At 43.5% G+C, this 18,076-nt stretch overlaps 1 protein-coding gene across 2 annotated transcripts in view; it reads right to left on the bottom strand.

Moving 5' to 3' along the window:
* Nucleotides 1–18,076, bottom strand: part of LOC139375447 (cyclin dependent kinase like 1 (CDC2 related kinase)) — a 25,935-nt gene extending 7,859 nt beyond the window's left edge. The window contains exons 1-3 of one of the 2 annotated variants that reach the window (XM_071117243.1): nucleotides 17,901–18,076; nucleotides 16,608–16,858; nucleotides 5,153–5,274 (exon numbers count right to left, since the gene is read on the bottom strand). In XM_071117243.1, the coding sequence (XP_070973344.1) occupies nucleotides 5,153–5,274; nucleotides 16,608–16,775 (290 nt within the window). In that variant the 5' untranslated portion in view covers nucleotides 16,776–16,858; nucleotides 17,901–18,076. The remainder of the gene's footprint in view (nucleotides 1–5,152; nucleotides 5,275–16,607; nucleotides 16,859–17,900) is intronic. The other variant, XM_071117242.1, reaches the window with a different exon arrangement.

Raw genomic sequence — 18,076 nt, 5'->3', positions numbered from 1 at the left:
ACCCACTGGCCCAAATCTGAAATGCCCAGATCAATCTACCCTGATTCATTTGATATGGACAAATGTTCCACATAAATATTCTGCGCTTGGTGTTTTTTTGTAATGATTTAAGTGACCATTGTGCTGTTGTTGCTGTTAGAAATACTACGGTTCCTAAAACAAACCCACGTTTTATTCGTAGGAGAAATTTGAAGTGTTTTAATGAGCAGGCTTTCTGTCATGATTTGTTTTATTTTGACTGGAGCAAGATTGAGTTTATCCCTGATGTGAAAACTGCCTGGAAATTCTTTCATGATGTTTTTTTCCCAAATAGTAAACAAACGTGCCCCATTCTGCAGGTTCAGGGTTAAAGGTCGGGATAATCCATGGGTTTCTTCTGAGCTGTCTTGTATTATTCACGACCGTAATCTAGCCTGGGCTAAAACAAGGAAATCATGTTCTGATACTGATTGGCTTATTTTTAGGCAGTTACGAAACAAGTGTTCTTTTCTTCTCAGGAAGGCCAAGTCTGAATATTTTATGTCTGTTACCACTGATGACCTGAATGACCCTAGAAAGTTCTGGATGTCTGGTCACAGTAATGTTAATGAATTACCGTCATGTGTTTTGAAGGACTCTGTTGCTGTACATGACAAAACTGAAACGCTGAATTGTTTCAATGAGCACTTTGTATCATCTGGTAGGCTGTTTGATTCAGTGTCCTCTGTCTCTGTACAACCCTGTGTGGATGAACCAGTGTCCTCTGTCTCTGTCCAACCCTGTGTGGATGAACCAGTGTCCTCTGTATCTGTACAACCCTGTGTGGATGAACCAGTGTCCTCTGTCTCTGTCCAACCCTGTGTGGATGAACCAGTGTCCTCTGTCTCTGTACAACCCTGTGTGGATGAACCAGTGTCCTCTGTCTCTGTACAACCCTGTGTGGATGAACCAGTGTCCTCTGTCTCTGTACAACCCTGTGTGGATGAACCAGTGTCCTCTGTCTCTGTACAACCCTGTGTGGATGAACCAGTGAGAGCTGGTCAAACTTTTAGCTTTTTTCCATTCTCAGTGCAGGTGGTACATAAAGCCCTGAAATCCTTAGATCAGAGAAAGCCTGCAGGTCCTGATCTTTTGGATTCCTGCTTTTTAAATCTGGCAGGTGATTTCATAGCTGAACCACTTACATATCTGTTCAATCTAACCCTGGGATGTAATGAAATTCCAAAGATCTGGAAATCAGCATTTGTCCTACCACTTTTAAAAGAGGGAGATCCAACTCTTATATTAATAATTATAGGCCAATCTCAAAGCTGTCACCCCTGGTGAAAATACTTGAAACCCTTGTAAGTGAACAGCTAAAAGAGTTTTTATTTACTAACTCTATTTTATCAATGTACCAATCGGGCTTCAGGAAGAAGCATAGCACAATTACAGCAGCCATGAAGGTTTTAAATTATATCACTGAAGTCATTGACAAAAAACAGCACTGTGTCTCACTTTTTATTGATCTCTCTAAAGCTTTTGATACAGTTGATCATGCTATCCTAAGGCAGAGATTGTCGAGTGTAGGTCTTTCGGAGCATGCAGTTGCATGGTTTGCTAACCATCTGTCTGATAGAACTCAGTGAACTCAATTTGATGGGCTTATGTCTGTTAAATTGTCTGTCTGTAATGGTGTGCCCCAAGGCTCTGTACTTGGTCCTCTCTTATTCACTATTTATATAAATGATTTAGACAAAAATGTCCAAAATGCACAACTTCATTTTTATGCTGATGATACTGTTATTTACTGTTGTGCCTCGTCTCTTACAAAAGCTTTCCAGAACTTGCAAACTGCTTTTTATACTGTTCAACATACCTTGTGTCATATGAAGCTTTAGTCAATAATGACTAAACTAAACGAATGGTGTTTTCTAATGCAAGAAATAGACCTCTGAACCTTTCACCGATTACTACCTGTCAGGGCAAGGAGATTGAGGTTGTAACCTCATATAAATATCTTGGAATTTTAATTGATGACGGCCTCTCTTTTAAATTGCATAATCAACAACTTACAAAAAAATAGAAGCTGAAATTGGGATTTTATTTTAGGAATAAGGCCTGTTTTTCTTTTGAAGCCAGAAGGAGGCTAGTATCGTCTACATTTATGCCTTTACTAGACTATGGTGATATTTTATATATGAATGCTTCCACTCAGTGTTTGAGATCAATTGATACTCTTTACCACGGCACTTTGAGATTTATTTTAAACTGCAAAACCCTTACGCATCACTGCACTTTGTATACCAGGGTTGGCTGGCCTTCTCTAGTCACTCGTAGGCTCAGTCACTGGTATACTTTTATTTACAAAGCCATTTTGGGTTTACTACCTCTTTATTTGGGCATTTTTATTGTGTAGAAATGTGGTGGGTACTCTTCGTTCGCTGGACTTTATCCTGATAACTGTTCCAAATGTCCCAACTGAATTTGGTAAAAGGGCTATTTATGTCCTCTGCGCCATCGTCTTGGAACGCCTTACAAAATACTTTTAAACTGGAAGAACTTGTCCCGATTGGTGTTTTTAAATCACTGATGAAGGATTTTGAGGCTGATTCCCTGACCTGTCAATGTTTTTAATTTGCTGTTTTATACTCTTGTGAATTCAATGGTTTTCCTAGATTACTTGTAGTTTTTCATGTTGTCTGTCTTTAATTTTTTTGTAATGACTTGGTGCTGCCTATCTTGACCAGGGCACTCTTGAAAAATAGATTTTAATCTCAATGAGCCCTTCCTGGTTAAATAAAGGTTTAAAAAATTTTTTTTTTATTTTTTTTAAGTCACACTGGTCAGGTATTCTGCCGCGGTGTATTCTCTGTTTAGGGCCAAATAGCATTCTAGTTTGCTCAGTTTTTTTGTTAATTCTTTCCAATGTGTCAAGTAATTATAATTTTGTTTTCTCGTGATTTGGTTGGGTCTAATTCTGTCCTGGGGCTCTGTGGGGTCTGTTTGTGAACAGAGCCCCAGGACCAGCTTGCTTAGGGGACTCTTCTCCAGGTTCATCTCTATGTAGGTGATGGCTTTGTTATGGAAGGTTTGGGAATCGCTTCCTTTTAGGTGGTTGTAGAATTGAACGGCTCTTTTCTGGATTTTGATAATTAGCGGGTATCGGCCTAATTCTGCTCTGCATGCATTATTTGGTGTTCTACGTTGTACACAGAGGATATTTTTGCAGAATTCTGCATGCAGAGTCTCAATCTGGTGTTTGTCCCATTTTGTGAATTCTTGGTTGATGAGCGGACCCCAGACCTCACAACCATAAAGGGCAATGGGTTCTATGACGGATTCATGTATTTTTAGCCAGATCCTAATCGGTATGTCGAATTTTTGTTCCTTTTGATGGCATAGAAGGCCCTTCTTTCCTTGTCTCTCAGATCGTTCACAGCTTTGTGGAAGTTACCTGTGGCGCTGATGTTTAGGCCGAGGTATGTATAGTTTTTTGTGTGCTCTAAGGCAACGGTGTCTAGATGGAATTTGTATTTGTGGTCCTGGCGACTGGATCTTTTTTGGAACACCATTATTTTTTGTCTTACTGAGATTTACTGTCAGGGCCCAGGTCTGGCAGAATCTGTGCAGAAGATCTAGGTGCTGCATTAGGCCCTCCTTGGTTGGTGACAGAAGCACCAGATCATCAGCAAATAGTAGACATTTGACTTCGGATTCTAGTAGGGTGAGGCCGGGTGCTGCAGACTGTTCTAGTGCCCTCACCAATTCGTTGATATATATGTTGAAGAGGGTGGGGCTCAAGCTGCATCCCTGTCTCACCACCTGGCCCTGTGGGAAGTGTGTATCTCTCTCTCTCTCTCCCCCTCCCCCTTCCTCTCCCCCTCCCCTCTCTCTTCTCCCTCTCTCCCCCTCTTCTCCCTACCTCCCTCTCTCCACCTCTTTCTCCCCCTCCCCCCTCCCTCTTTCCCCCCTCTCCCTCCCTCCCCCTCTCTTATTGTAAACTGTAGTCCAGAAGCCCATCCATCAGTGTTGCCATGGAGATGGCTAAATCCAGCCTTACAACTGGTGATTTAATAGCCACGGATGCATCCTAAATGTCTCCCTATACAGTGCACTACTTTTGACTGGAACCAATAAGGCTCAGGTCAAAAGTAGTGCACTATATAGGGAATAGGGTGCCACTTGGGACATAAACAATCTCCATCCCCCTTCCTGTGGCTGAGTCCCCCATGAAACCCTTACAGCCCCCCCATGGGAGTGAGGCAGGCACCTCTATTAACTGTGTGTGTGTGTGTTGTGTGGTGTGTGTGTGTGGGGTGGGTGGGTGTGTGTGTGGTGTGTGGGTGTGTGTGGTGTGTGTGTGTGTGTGTGTGTGTGTGTGTGTGTGTGTGTGTGTGTGTGTGTGTGTGTGTGTGTGGTGTGTGGGTGTGTGTGTGTGTGGGTGGTGTGTGGTGTGTGTGGTGTGTGTGTCTGTGTCTGTGTGTGTGTGTGTGTGTGTGGGTGGTGTGTGGTGTGTGTGGTGTGTGTGTCTGTGTCTGTGTGTGTGTGTGGTGTGTGTGTGTGTGTCTGTGTTTGTGTGTGTGTGTGTGTGTGGGTGGTGTGTGGTGTGTGTGGTGTGTGTGTGGGTGGTGTGTGGTGTGTGTGGTGTGTGTGTATGTGTGTGTGGTGTGTGTGTGTGTGTGTGTGGTGTGTGTGAGTCTGCGTTCCTACAACTCCACCTCCCTCCCTGTCAGCCAACATTCTGGGACTACATCGCTGTAAACATTCCGCAACGAGCAGGTCAGTCTCCGTGGTAACAGCCAAACACTGTGGCTATCAGCAGGGGAGACACTATATACAGGTCATAGATTATCAACAGGGGAGACACTATAAGGGGCGGCAGGTAGCCTTGTGGTTAGGGCGTTTCGCCAGTAACCTAAAGGTTGCTAGATCGAATCCCCGAGCTGACAAGGTAAAAATCTGTCGTTCGGCCCCTGAACAAGGCAGTTAACCCACTGTTCCTATTTGTTCTTAACTGACATGCCTAGTTAAATAAAGGTTAAATAAAAACGTAAAAAATATATACAGGTCGTAGATAAACAGCAGGGAGACAAATAAACAATCTATAGAATTTATCAGTGTGTGAGACAGAGAGAGCGTGTGTGAGACAGAAGGGGGATGGAGCGTATATGTGTAGAGAGCCAGTACTCACCCTCTGGGGTATCGGTCCAGCTCGTTGAGAACGGTGTGATCACAGTACTCAAACACCAGGTGTAGTTTACGTTTACGCCTGAACACCTCAATCAGGTTCACAAGGTTGGAGTGCTTTAGTTGCTGCTCGGATAACACACACACACACACACACACACACACACACACACACACACACACACAGTTGAAGTCAGAAGTTTACATACACTTTAGCCAAATACATTTAAACTCCGTTTTCACAATTCCTGACATTTAATCCTAGTAAAAATTAGGTCAGTTAGGATCCCCCAATTTATTTTTAGAATGTGTAATGTCAGAATAATAGTACAGAAATGTATTTATTTCATATTTTATTTCTTTCAACACATTCCCAGTGGGTCAGAAGTTTACATACACTCCATTAGTATTTGGTAGCATTATCTTTAAATTGTGTAATTTGGGTCAAACGTTTTGGGTAGCCTTCCACAAGCTTCCCACAATAAATTGGGTGAATTTTGGCCCATTACTCCTGACAGAGCTGGTGTAACTGAGTCAGGTTTGTAGGCCTCCTTGCTCGCACACGCTTCTTCAGTTCTGGCCACAAATGTTCTATAGGATTGAGGTCAGGGCTTTGTGATGGCCACTCCAATACCTTGACTTTTTTTGCCCTGAAGCCATTTTGCCACAACTTTGGAAGTATGCTTGGGGTCATTGTCCATTTGGAAGACCCATTTACAACCTCCTGACTGATGTCTTGAGATGTTGCTTCAATATATCCACATAATATTCCTACCTCATGATGCCATCTATTTTGTGAAGTACACCAGTCCCTCCTGCAGCAAAGCACCCCCACAGCATGACGCTGCCACCCTCATGCTTCACGGTTGGGATGTTGTTCTTCGGCTTGCAAGCCTCCCCCTTTTTCCTACAAACATAACGATGGTCATTATGGCCAAACAGTTCTGTTTTTGTTTCATCAAACCAGAGGACATTTCTCTAAAAAGTACGATCTTTGTCTCCATGTGCAGCTGCAAACCGTAGTCTGGCTTTTTTATGGCGGTTTTTGAGCAATGGCTTCTTCCTTGCTGAGCGGCCTCTCAGATTATGTCGATATAGGACTCGTTTTACTGTGGATATAGATACTTGTGCACCTGTTTCCAACAGCATCTTCACAAGGTCCTTTGCTGTTGTTCTGGGATTGATTTGGACATTTCGCACCAAAGTGCGTTCATCTCTAGGAGACAGAACACGTCTCCTTCCTGAGTGGTATGACGGCTGTGTGGTCCCATGGTGTTTATACTTGCGTACCATTGTTTGTACAGATGAATGTGGTACCTTCAGGCGTTTGGAAATTGCTCCCAAGAATGAACCAGACTTGTGGAGGTCTACAATTTTTTTCTGAGGTCTTGGCTGATTTATTTGGATTTTCCCATGATATCAAGCAAAGAGGCCCTGAGTTTGAAGGTAGGCCTTGAAATATATCCACAGGTACACCTCCAATTGACTCAAATGATGTCAATTAGCCTAACAGAAGCTTCTAAAACCATGACATCATTTCTGGAATTTTCCAAGCTGTTTAAAGGCACGTCTGACCCACTGGAATTGTGATACAGTGAAATAATCTGTCTGTAAACAATTGTTGTAAAAATGACTTGTGTCGTGCACAAAGTAGATGTCCTAACCGACTTGCCAAAACTATAGTTTGTTAATTAACAAGACATTTGTGGAGGGGTTGAAAAACTAGTTTTAATGACTCCAACCTAAGTGTATGTAAACTAGTTTTAATGACTCCAACCTAAGTGTATGTAAACTAGTTTTAATGACTCCAACCTAAGTGTATGTAAACTAGTTTTAATGACTCCAACCTAAGTGTATGTAAACTAGTTTTAATGACTCCAACCTGAGTGTATGTAAACTAGTTTTAATGACTCCAACCTGAGTGTATGTAAACTAGTTTTAATGACTCCAACCTGAGTGTATGTAAACTAGTTTTAATGACTCCAACCTAAGTGTATGTAAACTAGTTTTAATGACTCCAACCTGAGTGTATGTAAACTAGTTTTAATGACTCCAACCTAAGTGTATGTAAACTAGTTTTAATGACTCCAACCTGAGTGTATGTAAACTAGTTTTAATGACTCCAACCTAAGTGTATGTAAACTCGTTTTAATGACTCCAACCTAAGTGTATGTAAACTAGTTTTAATGACTCCAACCTAAGTGTATGTAAACTAGTTTTAATGACTCCAACCTGAGTGTATGTAAACTAGTTTTAATGACTCCAACCTGAGTGTATGTAAACTAGTGTTAATGACTTCAACCTAAGTGTATGTAAACTAGTTTTAATGACTCCAACCTAAGTGTATGTAAACTAGTGTTAATGACTCCAACCTAAGTGTATGTAAACTAGTTTTAATGACTCCAACCTGAGTGTATGTAAACTAGTTTTAATGACTCCAACCTAAGTGTATGTAAACTAGTTTTAATGACTCCAACCTAAGTGTATGTAAACTAGTTTTAATGACTCCAACCTGAGTGTATGTAAACTAGTTTTAATGACTCCAACCTAAGTGTATGTAAACTAGTTTTAATGACTCCAACCTAAGTGTTTGTAAACTAGTTTTAATGACTCCAACCTGAGTGTATGTAAACTAGTTTTAATGACTCCAACCTAAGTGTATGTAAACTAGTTTTAATGACTCCAACCTAAGTGTATGTAAACTAGTTTTAATGACTCCAACCTGAGTGTTTGTAAACTAGTTTTAATGACTCCAACCTAAGTGTATGTAAACTAGTTTTAATGACTCCAACCTAAGTGTATGTAAACTAGTTTTAATGACTCCAACCTAAGTGTATGTAAACTAGTTTTAATGACTCCAACCTAAGTGTTTGTAAACTAGTTTTAATGACTCCAACCTAAGTGTATGTAAACTAGTGTTAATGACTCCAACCTGAGTGTATGTAAACTAGTTTTAATGACTCCAACCTAAGTGTATGTAAACTAGTTTTAATGACTCCAACCTAAGTGTATGTAAACTAGTTTTAATGACTCCAACCTGAGTGTTTGTAAACTAGTTTTAATGACTCCAACCTAAGTGTTTGTAAACTTCCCACTTCTACTGTATCACAAAGCACCCCTGCTACACCACAGTAACGACACACGTTTGTAATCTTTTAATTGTACAGTGATCCCAATACACTGTAGGTGCACACAGTGATATGGATATAGAGATTACATAACAGAAAGTAATGGATCTGTGTTTGCTTTGTGCAGAGCGGCGGACAAGCTCCCACATGTCTTATCAAAACAGAGAACGCAGGAAGAGGAACGGTTATAAACATGCTGTGGTCTCCCATGACAACCGGTATGTCCCCATCTGGTTTTATAGAACTGTTTATGAGGAGGAGGAGGAGGACGAGGAGGAGGAGGAGGACGAGGAGGAGGAAGCTACTGGAATAACTGTTTATGAGGAGTAGGAGGAGGAGGAGGAGGAGGATGAGGAATCTACTGGAAGAACTGTTTATGAGGATGAGGAGGCTACTGGAAGAACTGTTTATGAGGATGAGGAAGCTACTGGAAGAACTGTTTATGAGGATGAGGAGGAGGAGGAGGATGAGGAAGCTACTGGAAGAACTGTTTATGAGGAGGAGGATTAGGAGGAAGCTACTGGAAGAACTGTTTATGAGGATGAGGAGGCTACTGGAAGAACTGTTTATGAGGATGAGGAGGCTACTGGAAGAACTGTTTATGAGGATGAGGAAGCTACTGGAAGAACTGTTTATGAGGATGAGGAGGAGGAGGAGGAGGAGGATGAGGATGAGGAAGCTACTGGAAGAACTGTTTATGAGGATGAGGAGGAGGAGGAAGCTACTGGAAGAACTGTTTATGAGGATGAGGAGGTTACTGGAAGTACTGTTTATGAGGATGAGGAGGAGGATGAGGAAGCTACTGGAAGAGCAGTTTATGAGGATGAGGAGGCTACTGGAAGAACTGTTTATGAGGAGGAGGATGAGGATGAGGAAGCTACTGGAAGAACAGTTTATGAGGATGAAGATGAGGATGAGGAAGCTACTGCAAGAACTGTTTATGAGGATGAGGAAGCTACTGGAAGTTACTTGTTCAGGCAATGACCATAGTAGTTGGCAAGACACGTTTTGTCAAGCCCATACAGTATGTCACAACAACAAAGCAATATGATACAGTCTATAACAGACAAGATGATACAGTCTATAACAGACATGGTCTCAATAACAAGATGATACAGCCTATAACAGACAAGATGATACAGTCTATAACAGACAAGATGATACAGTCTATAACAGACATGGTGTCAATAACAATATGATACAGTCTATAACAGACAAGATGATACAGTCTATAACAGACAAGATGATACAGTCTATAACAGACAAGATGATACAGTCTATAACAGACAAGATGATACAGTCTATAACAGACAAGATGATACAGTCTATAACAGACAAGATGATACAGTCTATAACAGACAAGATGATACAGTCTATAACAGACTAGATGTCAATGACAAGATGATACGGCCTAAACGTCAACAGTGAAGAGGCAACTTTGGGGTTCTAGTCTTCTAGGCAGAGTTCCTCTGTCCAGTGTCTGTGTTCTTTTGCTCATTTTAATATTTCATTTTTATTGGCCAGTCTGAGATATGGCCAGCATCCCAGAGTCGCCTCTTCACTGTTGACGTTGAGACTGGTGTTTTACGGGTACTATTTAATGAAGCTGCCAGTTGAGCACTTGTAAGGTGTCTGTTTCTCAAACTAGACACTCTAATGTACTTGTCCTCTTGCTCAGTTGTGCACCGGGGCCTCCCACTCCTCTTTCTATTCTGGTTAGGGCCAGTTTGTGCTGTTCTGTGAAGGGAGTAGTACACAGCGTTGTACGAGATCTTCAGTTTCTTGGCAAGTTCTCTCATGGAATAACACTCATTTCTCAGAACAAGAATAGACTGACGAGTTTCAGAAGAAAGGTCTTTGTTTTTTGCCATTTTGAGCCTGTAATCAAACCCACAAATGCTGATGCTCCGGATACTCAATTAGTCTAAAGAAGGCCATTTTTTTTGCTTCTTTAATCAGAACAACAGTTGTCAGCTGTGCTAACATAATTGCAAAAGCGTTTTCTAATGATCAATTAGCCTTTTAAAATGATAAACTTGGATTAGCTAACACAACGTGCCATTGGAACACAGGATGTATATTTATATAGTGGCGTACAGCAGGTCAGCCACCAGGGGGAGACTCGTGGAGGCCTTGTGACAGAAGGAGTATACATCACGAGGCGATGGCTCCATCTGCTGGACGTGCCAGGTCTCGACGGGCTCTCCGGCCAGGACTATTTGGGGCTGATTGGGGATCGGTGAGTAATCAAGGGCTGATTGCTCACCAGCCGTGTGAGGCCCATGAAGCTGCCAGAAGGGAAGCACACAGAGGAGAGACGAGGGGAGGAAAGGACTCCCGTATAGTTGGGGACGGTACCAGAGGAAACAGGAGGGAGTTCAGTTTTTGATACCCACAGGATACAGCAAGACCCGGAGCCCAGAAGACGGGATCCTGGAGAGGGTATCCTGGGGGATACAGTAAGACCCGGAGGCCAGAAGACGGGATCCTGGAGAGTGTCTCCTGGGGGATACAGTAAGACCCGGAGCCCAGAAGACGGGATCCTGGAGAGGGTCTCCTGGGGGATACAGTAAGACCCGGAGCCCAGAAGACGGGATCCTGGAGAGGGTCTCCTGGGGGATACAGTAAGACCCGGAGCCCAGAAGACGGGATCCTGGAGAGGGTCTCCTGGGGGATACAGTAAGACCCGGAGCCCAGAAGACGGGATCCTGGAGAGGGTCTCCTGGGGGATACAGTAAGACCCGGAGCCCAGAAGAAGGGATCCTGGACAGGGTCTCCTGGGGGATACAGTAAGACCCGGAGCCCAGAAGACGGGATCCTGGAGAGGGTCTCCTGGGGGATACAGTAAGACCCGGAGCCCATAAGACGGGATCCTGGAGAGGGTCTCCTGGGGGATACAGTAAGACCCGGAGCCCAGAAGACGGGATCCTGGAGAGGGTCTCCTGGGGATACAGTAAGACCCGGAGGGAGCCCAGTAGACGGTATCCTGGAGAGGGTCTCCTGGGGGATACAGTAAGACCCGGAGCCCAGAAGACGGGATACTGGAGAGGGTCTCCTGGGGGATACAGTAAGACCCGGAGCCCAGTAGACGGAATCCTGGAGAGGGTCTCCTGGGGGATACAGTAAGACCCGGAGCCCAGTAGACGGGATCCTGGAGAGGGTCTCCTGGGGGATACAGTAAGACCCGGAGCCCAGTAGACGGGATCCTGGAGAGGGTCTCCTGGGGGATACAGTAAGACCCGGAGCCCAGTAGCCGGTATCCTGGAGAGGGTCTCCTAGGGGATACAGTAAGACCCGGAGCCCAGTAGACGGTATCCTGGCGAGGGTCTCCTGGGGGATACAGTAAGACCCGGAGCCCAGTAGCCGGTATCCTGGAGAGGGTCTCCTGGGGGATACAGTAAGACCCGGAGCCCAGTAGCCGGTATCCTGGAGAGGGTCTCCTGGGGGATACAGTAAGACCCGGAGCCCAGAAGACGGGATCCTGGAGAGGGTCTCCTGGGGGATACTGTAAGACCCGGAGCCCAGTAGACGGGATCCTGGAGAGGGTCTCCTGGGGGATACAGTAAGACCCGGAGCCCAGAAGACGGGATCCTGGAGAGGGTCTCCTGGGGGATACAGTAAGACCCGGAGCCCAGTAGCCGGTATCCTGGAGAGGGTCTCCTGGGGGATACAGTAAGACCCGGAGCCCAGAAGACGGGATCCTGGAGAGGGTCTCCTGGGGGATACTGTAAGACCCGGAGCCCAGTAGACGGGATCCTGGAGAGGGTCTCCTGGGGGATACAGTAAGACCCGGAGCCCAGAAGACGGGATCCTGGAGAGGGTCTCCTGGGGGATACAGTAAGACCCGGAGCCCAGTAGACGGGATCCTGGAGAGGGTCTCTTGGAGGAGACCTATTCTTTTCTTTTAATTAACACCTTTGAAACTGAGCTAATCCTACTCTGTCAGTGTCTGATCTGTGTAAACGGTCTGCCACAATATATATATATTACACACACTGCATTACCAAAAGTACGTAGACACCTGCTCGTCGAATATCTCATAACAAAATCATGGGCATTAATATGGAGTTGGTCCTCGTTTGCTGCTATAACAGCCTCCACTCTTCTGGGAAGGCTTTCTACTAGATGTTGGAACATTGCTGCTATAACAGCCTCCACTCTTCTGGGAAGGCTTTCCACTAGATGTTGGAACATTGCTGCGGGGACTTGCTTCCATTCAGCCACAAGAACATTAGTGAGGTTGTGCACTGATGTTGGGCGATTAGGCCTGGCTCGCAATCGGTGTTCGATGGGGTTGAGGTCAGGGCAGGACCGTCAAGTTCTTCTACACCGATCTCGACAAACCATTTCTGTATGGACCTTGCTTTATGCACGGGGGCATGGTCATGCTGAAACAGGAAAGGGCCTTCCCCAAACTGTTGCCACAAAGTTGGAAGCACAGAATCATCTAGAATGTATGCTGTACGGTTAAGATTTCCCTTCACTGGAACTAAGGGGCCCGAACCATGAAAAACAGCCCCAGACCATTATTATTCCGCCACCAAACTTTACAGTTGGCACTATGCATTGGTTGCAGGTAGCGTTCTCTGGCATCCACCAAACCCAGATGTGTCAGTCAGACTGCCAGATGGTGAAGCATCACTCCAGAGAACACAGTGATTAATCACTCTAGAAAGTACAATGGCGGTGAGTTTTACACCACTCCTGCCAACGCTTGGCATTGCTTATGGTGATCTGAGGCTTGTGTGCGGCTGCCTTGTTGGAAAAGTGTCAATCTATGACGGTGCCACATTGAAAGTCACTGAGCACTTCAGTAAGGCCATTCTACCTCCAATGTTTGTCTATGGAGATTGCATGGCTGTGTGCTAAATTTTATACACCTGTCGGTACAGATGTAGCTGAAATAGTCCAATCCACTCATTTGAAGGGGTGTCCACATACTTTTGTATATACAGTACCAGTCAGAAGTTTGGACACACCTACTCATTCAAGGGTTTTTCTTTATTTTTGCTATTTTCTACATTGTAGAATATTAGTGAAGACATCAAAACTATTAAATAACACATATGGAATCATGTTGTAACCAAAAAGTATAAAACAAATCAAAATATATTTTATATTTGAGATTCCTCAAAGTAGCCACTCTTTGCCTTGATGACAGCTTTGCACACTCTTGGCATTCTCTCAACCAGCTTCACATGGAATGCTTTTCCATCAGTCTTGACGGAGTTCCCACATATGCTGAGCACTTGTTGGCTTCTTTTCCTTCACTCTATGGTCCAACTCATCCCAAACCATCACAATTAGGTTGAGGTCAGGTGAATGTTGAGACCAGGTCATCTGATGCAGTACTCCATCACTCTTCTTCTTGGTCAAATAGCCCTGACACAGCCTGGAGGTGTGTTGGGTCATTGTCCAGTTGATAAACAAATGATAGAGGGATGGGATATCGCTGCAGAATGCTGTGGTAGTCATGCTGGTTAAGTGTGCCTTGAATTCTAAATAAATCACTGACAGTGTCACCAGTACCGCACCTCCTCCATGCTTCATGTTGGGAACCACACATGTGGAGATCATCCGTTCACCTACTCTACGTCTCACAGAGACACGGCGGTTGGAACCAAAAATCGCAAATATGGACTCATCAGACTAAATGACAGATGTCCACTGGTCTAATGTCCATTGCTCGTGTTTCTTGGCCCAAGCAAGTCTCTTCTTCTTATTGGTGTCCTTTGGTAGTGGTTTCTTTGCAGTAGTTCGACCATTTAGGCCTGATACCCACAGTCTCCTCTGAACAGTTGATGTTGACATGTGTCTGTTACTTGAACTTGAAGCATTTATTTGGGCTGCAATTTCTGAGTCTGGTAACTCTAATGAACTGATCCTCTGCAGCAGAGGTAACTGTGGGTCTTCCTTTCCTGTGGCGGTCCTCATGAGAGACAGTTTCATCATAGTGTTTGATGGGGTTTGCGACTGTACTTGAAGAAACATTCACCGTACTTTATATTATCCGTATTGACTGACCTTCATGTTTTAAAGTAATAATGGACTGTCGTTTCTCTTTGCTTATTCGAGCTGTTCTTTCCATAATATGGACTTGGTCTTTTACCAATTAGGGCTGTCTTCTGTATACCACCCCTACCTTTTCACAACACAACTAATTGGCTCAAAAGCATTAAGGATAGAAATTCCGCAAATGAACTTTTAACAAGGCACGTTAACCTGTTAATTGAAATTCATTCCGGGTGACCTCATGAAGCTGGTTGAGAGAATACCAAGAATGTGCAAAGCTGTCATTAAGGCAAAGGGTGGCTACATTTCACATTGTTTGGGTTACTACATGATTCCATATGTGTTATTTAATTGTTTTGATGTATTCACTATTATTCTACAAATGTAGAAAATAGTAAACATAAAGAAAAACCCTTGAATAAGTAGGTGTGCCCAAACTTCTGACTGGTTCTGTATATACTGAACAAAAATATAAACACAACATGTAACACTTTTACTAAGTTACAGTTCACATAAGGAAATCAGTCAATTGAAATAAATGCATTAGGCCCTAATCTGTGGATTTCACATGACTGTGCAGGGGCGCGCAGCCATGGGTGGGTCTGGGAGGGCATAGGCCCACCCACTGGGGAGCCAGGCCCAGCCAATCAGAATTAGTTTTTCCCACAAAAGGGCTTTATTACAGACAGAAATACTCCTCAGTTTCATCAGCTGTCCGGGTGGCTGGTCTCAGACGATGTGGAGGTCCTGGGCTGGCGTGGTTACACGTCGTCCGCGGTTGTGAAGCTTGTTGAACGTACTGACAAATTCTCTAAAAGACGCTTATGGTAGAGAATTTAACATTCAATTATCTGTCAGCAGCTCTAATGAACATTCCTGCAGTCAGCATGCCAATTGGCCTCTCCCTCAAAACTTAACATCTCTGTGGCATTTTATTTTGACAAAACTGTACATTTTAGAGGGGCATTTTATTGTCCCCAGCACAAGGTGCACCTGTGTAATGATCATGCTGTTTAATCAGCTTATTAATATGCCACACTTGTCAGGTGGATGGATTTTCTTGGCAATTGAGAGATGCTCACTAACAGAGATGTAAACAAATTTGTCCACAAAATGAGAGAAATAAGCTTTTTGGAACATGGAACATTTCTGGGATCTTTCATTTCAGCTCATGGAACATGGGAGCAACACTTTACATGTTGCATTTATATTTTTTGTTCAGTATAATATCGCTAATTCTTAATGTCAATTATATGCAATTAGTTTGTTGTTGAACACATCTGGCTGATTGAAAGGTAAATAATTAATTCTACATACTAATGGGAAAGGAATGTTTATTCTGGATAGGCTGAGTCTAACACAAGCCAGCTGTCAGGGGGGTTGTTAGTGAATCTAAGATGCACAACAGTCAAATATCATACAGAAAAAAATACAGCAACCAGTTGTTAAACTAAAATTACACTAAACATTTTCCTCAACTAGTGTCAAAAACATACCCAGGACTGTATGTTAACTTGCGTGTCCATTGGCTGCTATCCTCTGTATTCAACAGAAAGCTCTTAAAACATGGGGCAGTGACCAAGAACAAAGACAGAATCCCCTCCCACTTGTTTCCAATGACGTACAACAGGGATACAACAAGGCAGGGAAAGGAAGAGTCTTCCTTCACCTTCCTCTGCCTCGCTGCATGTATCTTGTCCTGCACAACAGTGAAGTCTACAGGGGGTTAACAGTGAAGTCTACAGGGGGGTTAACAGTGAAGTCTACAGGGGGTTAACAGTGAAGTCTACAGGGGGTTAACAGTGAAGTCTACAGGGGGTTAACAGTGAAGTCTACAGGGGGTTAACAGTGAAGTCTACAGGGGGTTAACAGTGAAGTCTACAGGGGGTTAACAGTGAAGTCTACAGGGGGTTAACAGTGAAGTCTACAGGGGGTTAACAGTGAAGTCTACAGGGGGTTAACAGTGAAGTCTACATGGGGTTAACAGTGAAGTCTACAGGGGGTTAACAGTGAAGTCTACAGGGGGTTAACAGTGAAGTCTACAGGGGGTTAACAGTGAAGTCTACAGGGGGTTAACAGTGAAGTCTACAGGGGGTTAACAGTGAAGTCTACAGGGGGTTAACAGTGAAGTCTACAGGGGGTTAACAGTGAAGTCTACAGGGGGTTAATAAAGAGGGCTCAAGGCTGAGGGGTTTTAATAAAGAGGGCTCAAGGCTGAGGGGTTTTAATAAAGAGGGCTCAAGGCTGAGGGGTTTTAATAAAGAGGGCTCAAGGCTGAGTGGTTTTAATAAAGAGGGCTCAAGGCTGAGTGGTATTTACCTTCAGCATCCTAATCTCTCTCAGAGCGATCCTCTTAATGACGGGATCGTCTTCAGACTCCACAAACTTCTTGATGGCAACGATCTGTCCCGTGTCCCTGTTCCTGCACTTGAACACCACACCGTAGGACCCCTCCCCGATCTTCCCCATCTTCTCATACTTCTCCATGGCGATGTCTGAGGACTGACTGGGAGTGGTCGTAGTCGTTTTGGTTCAAGAAATGCCTTATGGGATGGCCTTTGACTTGAAATCTTAAAAGCAAACCAGTACACAGTACATGTGAGAAGTTTTCGATTTTACAGAACAATACACATTTTTATTTATATTTAAAAATCAGGTTTTCCTTGGGAATTAAATACTGATACATTCGTTTTTTTTCTCGTGTTATTACATTTCTCACTCAAATGTTTGTATCCTGACACTAACTTAACTGTAGAGCTGAATGAATGCATTTTCCTTCTTGTGTAGGGATGCCAAAGAAAATTATATTCTATAATACCGTGTGTGTCCCCACATGTCCCAACATGTCAAAGAGAATGGGACCAGGCATGAAAACGTCACGAGATGTAAGAGCTCTGGCAAGAGAAACTGTTGCGTTGCCTAAACGTGTCTAGCCTACAACAAGTTATTGTTGTCAACAGTGTCAAAAACAACAACTTAAGACTGGTATGGAGGTCGTAAAAACAAAACTGGACCCCCCCCCCCCTAGAAAAAAACAAAAAACAAACCCATAAGGGGGCGGGTTTGTATAATAACACCAGCTGAAAACAGAACATAACCTACCGTACTGTATATTAAACACAAGTTTGCTTTTAATAATGGCTAAACCGATCACAAAACGATCAGATCACGTGTATAGGAGCCCCAAACATAAACCTAAAATCTAATTCTAGTTAAAGATTAATTTATTCGCTTGTGGAAACCTTACACCTACCTTTGGACAGTTCGATTGCGTAACGAAAACATTTGCATTGCAAAGTATATAAAGGTCTTCCGAGGTAAACAGGGGAAGAAAACAATTGTGTTTTCAACTTCTGTAAAGGCAATACAAATCAAAGTCCTTCACTATACAACCGTCTACTCGGCTAGATCACCACCTATTAAAACACATTCACTCAAATAATTGTGTCATAAAGCCAACACATTAATAAAAGCGAAAAAACGATCACGCCATAAAAATATAGAGTACTCAAAATGAAATTGCATGTCTACAAAACTAGTTATACATTTCAACGCTACATACATTTATTATGAGCCAATATGGTTATTGGTCATATTCAAAGTTATACTTACGTTCAGGTGTCGTTTGGATGTACAGTATTGCCAAATAAGAAACTCAGAGCGGAGAGAACGCCTGGCATACATCGACTGAGGCGAAACGGAGATGGACACGTTGTTGGAACTGTAGGTAGAGCTGCTCTCTCTCTCTCTCAGAAGGCTTTCGCTTTCAGCCTGGTCCCCATAGGAAC

Source organism: Oncorhynchus clarkii, chromosome 19 (assembly GCF_045791955.1).
Source record: "Oncorhynchus clarkii lewisi isolate Uvic-CL-2024 chromosome 19, UVic_Ocla_1.0, whole genome shotgun sequence".
NCBI classification, from domain to species: domain Eukaryota; kingdom Metazoa; phylum Chordata; class Actinopteri; order Salmoniformes; family Salmonidae; genus Oncorhynchus; species Oncorhynchus clarkii.
This window is presented reverse-complemented; position numbering and strand designations above follow the sequence as displayed.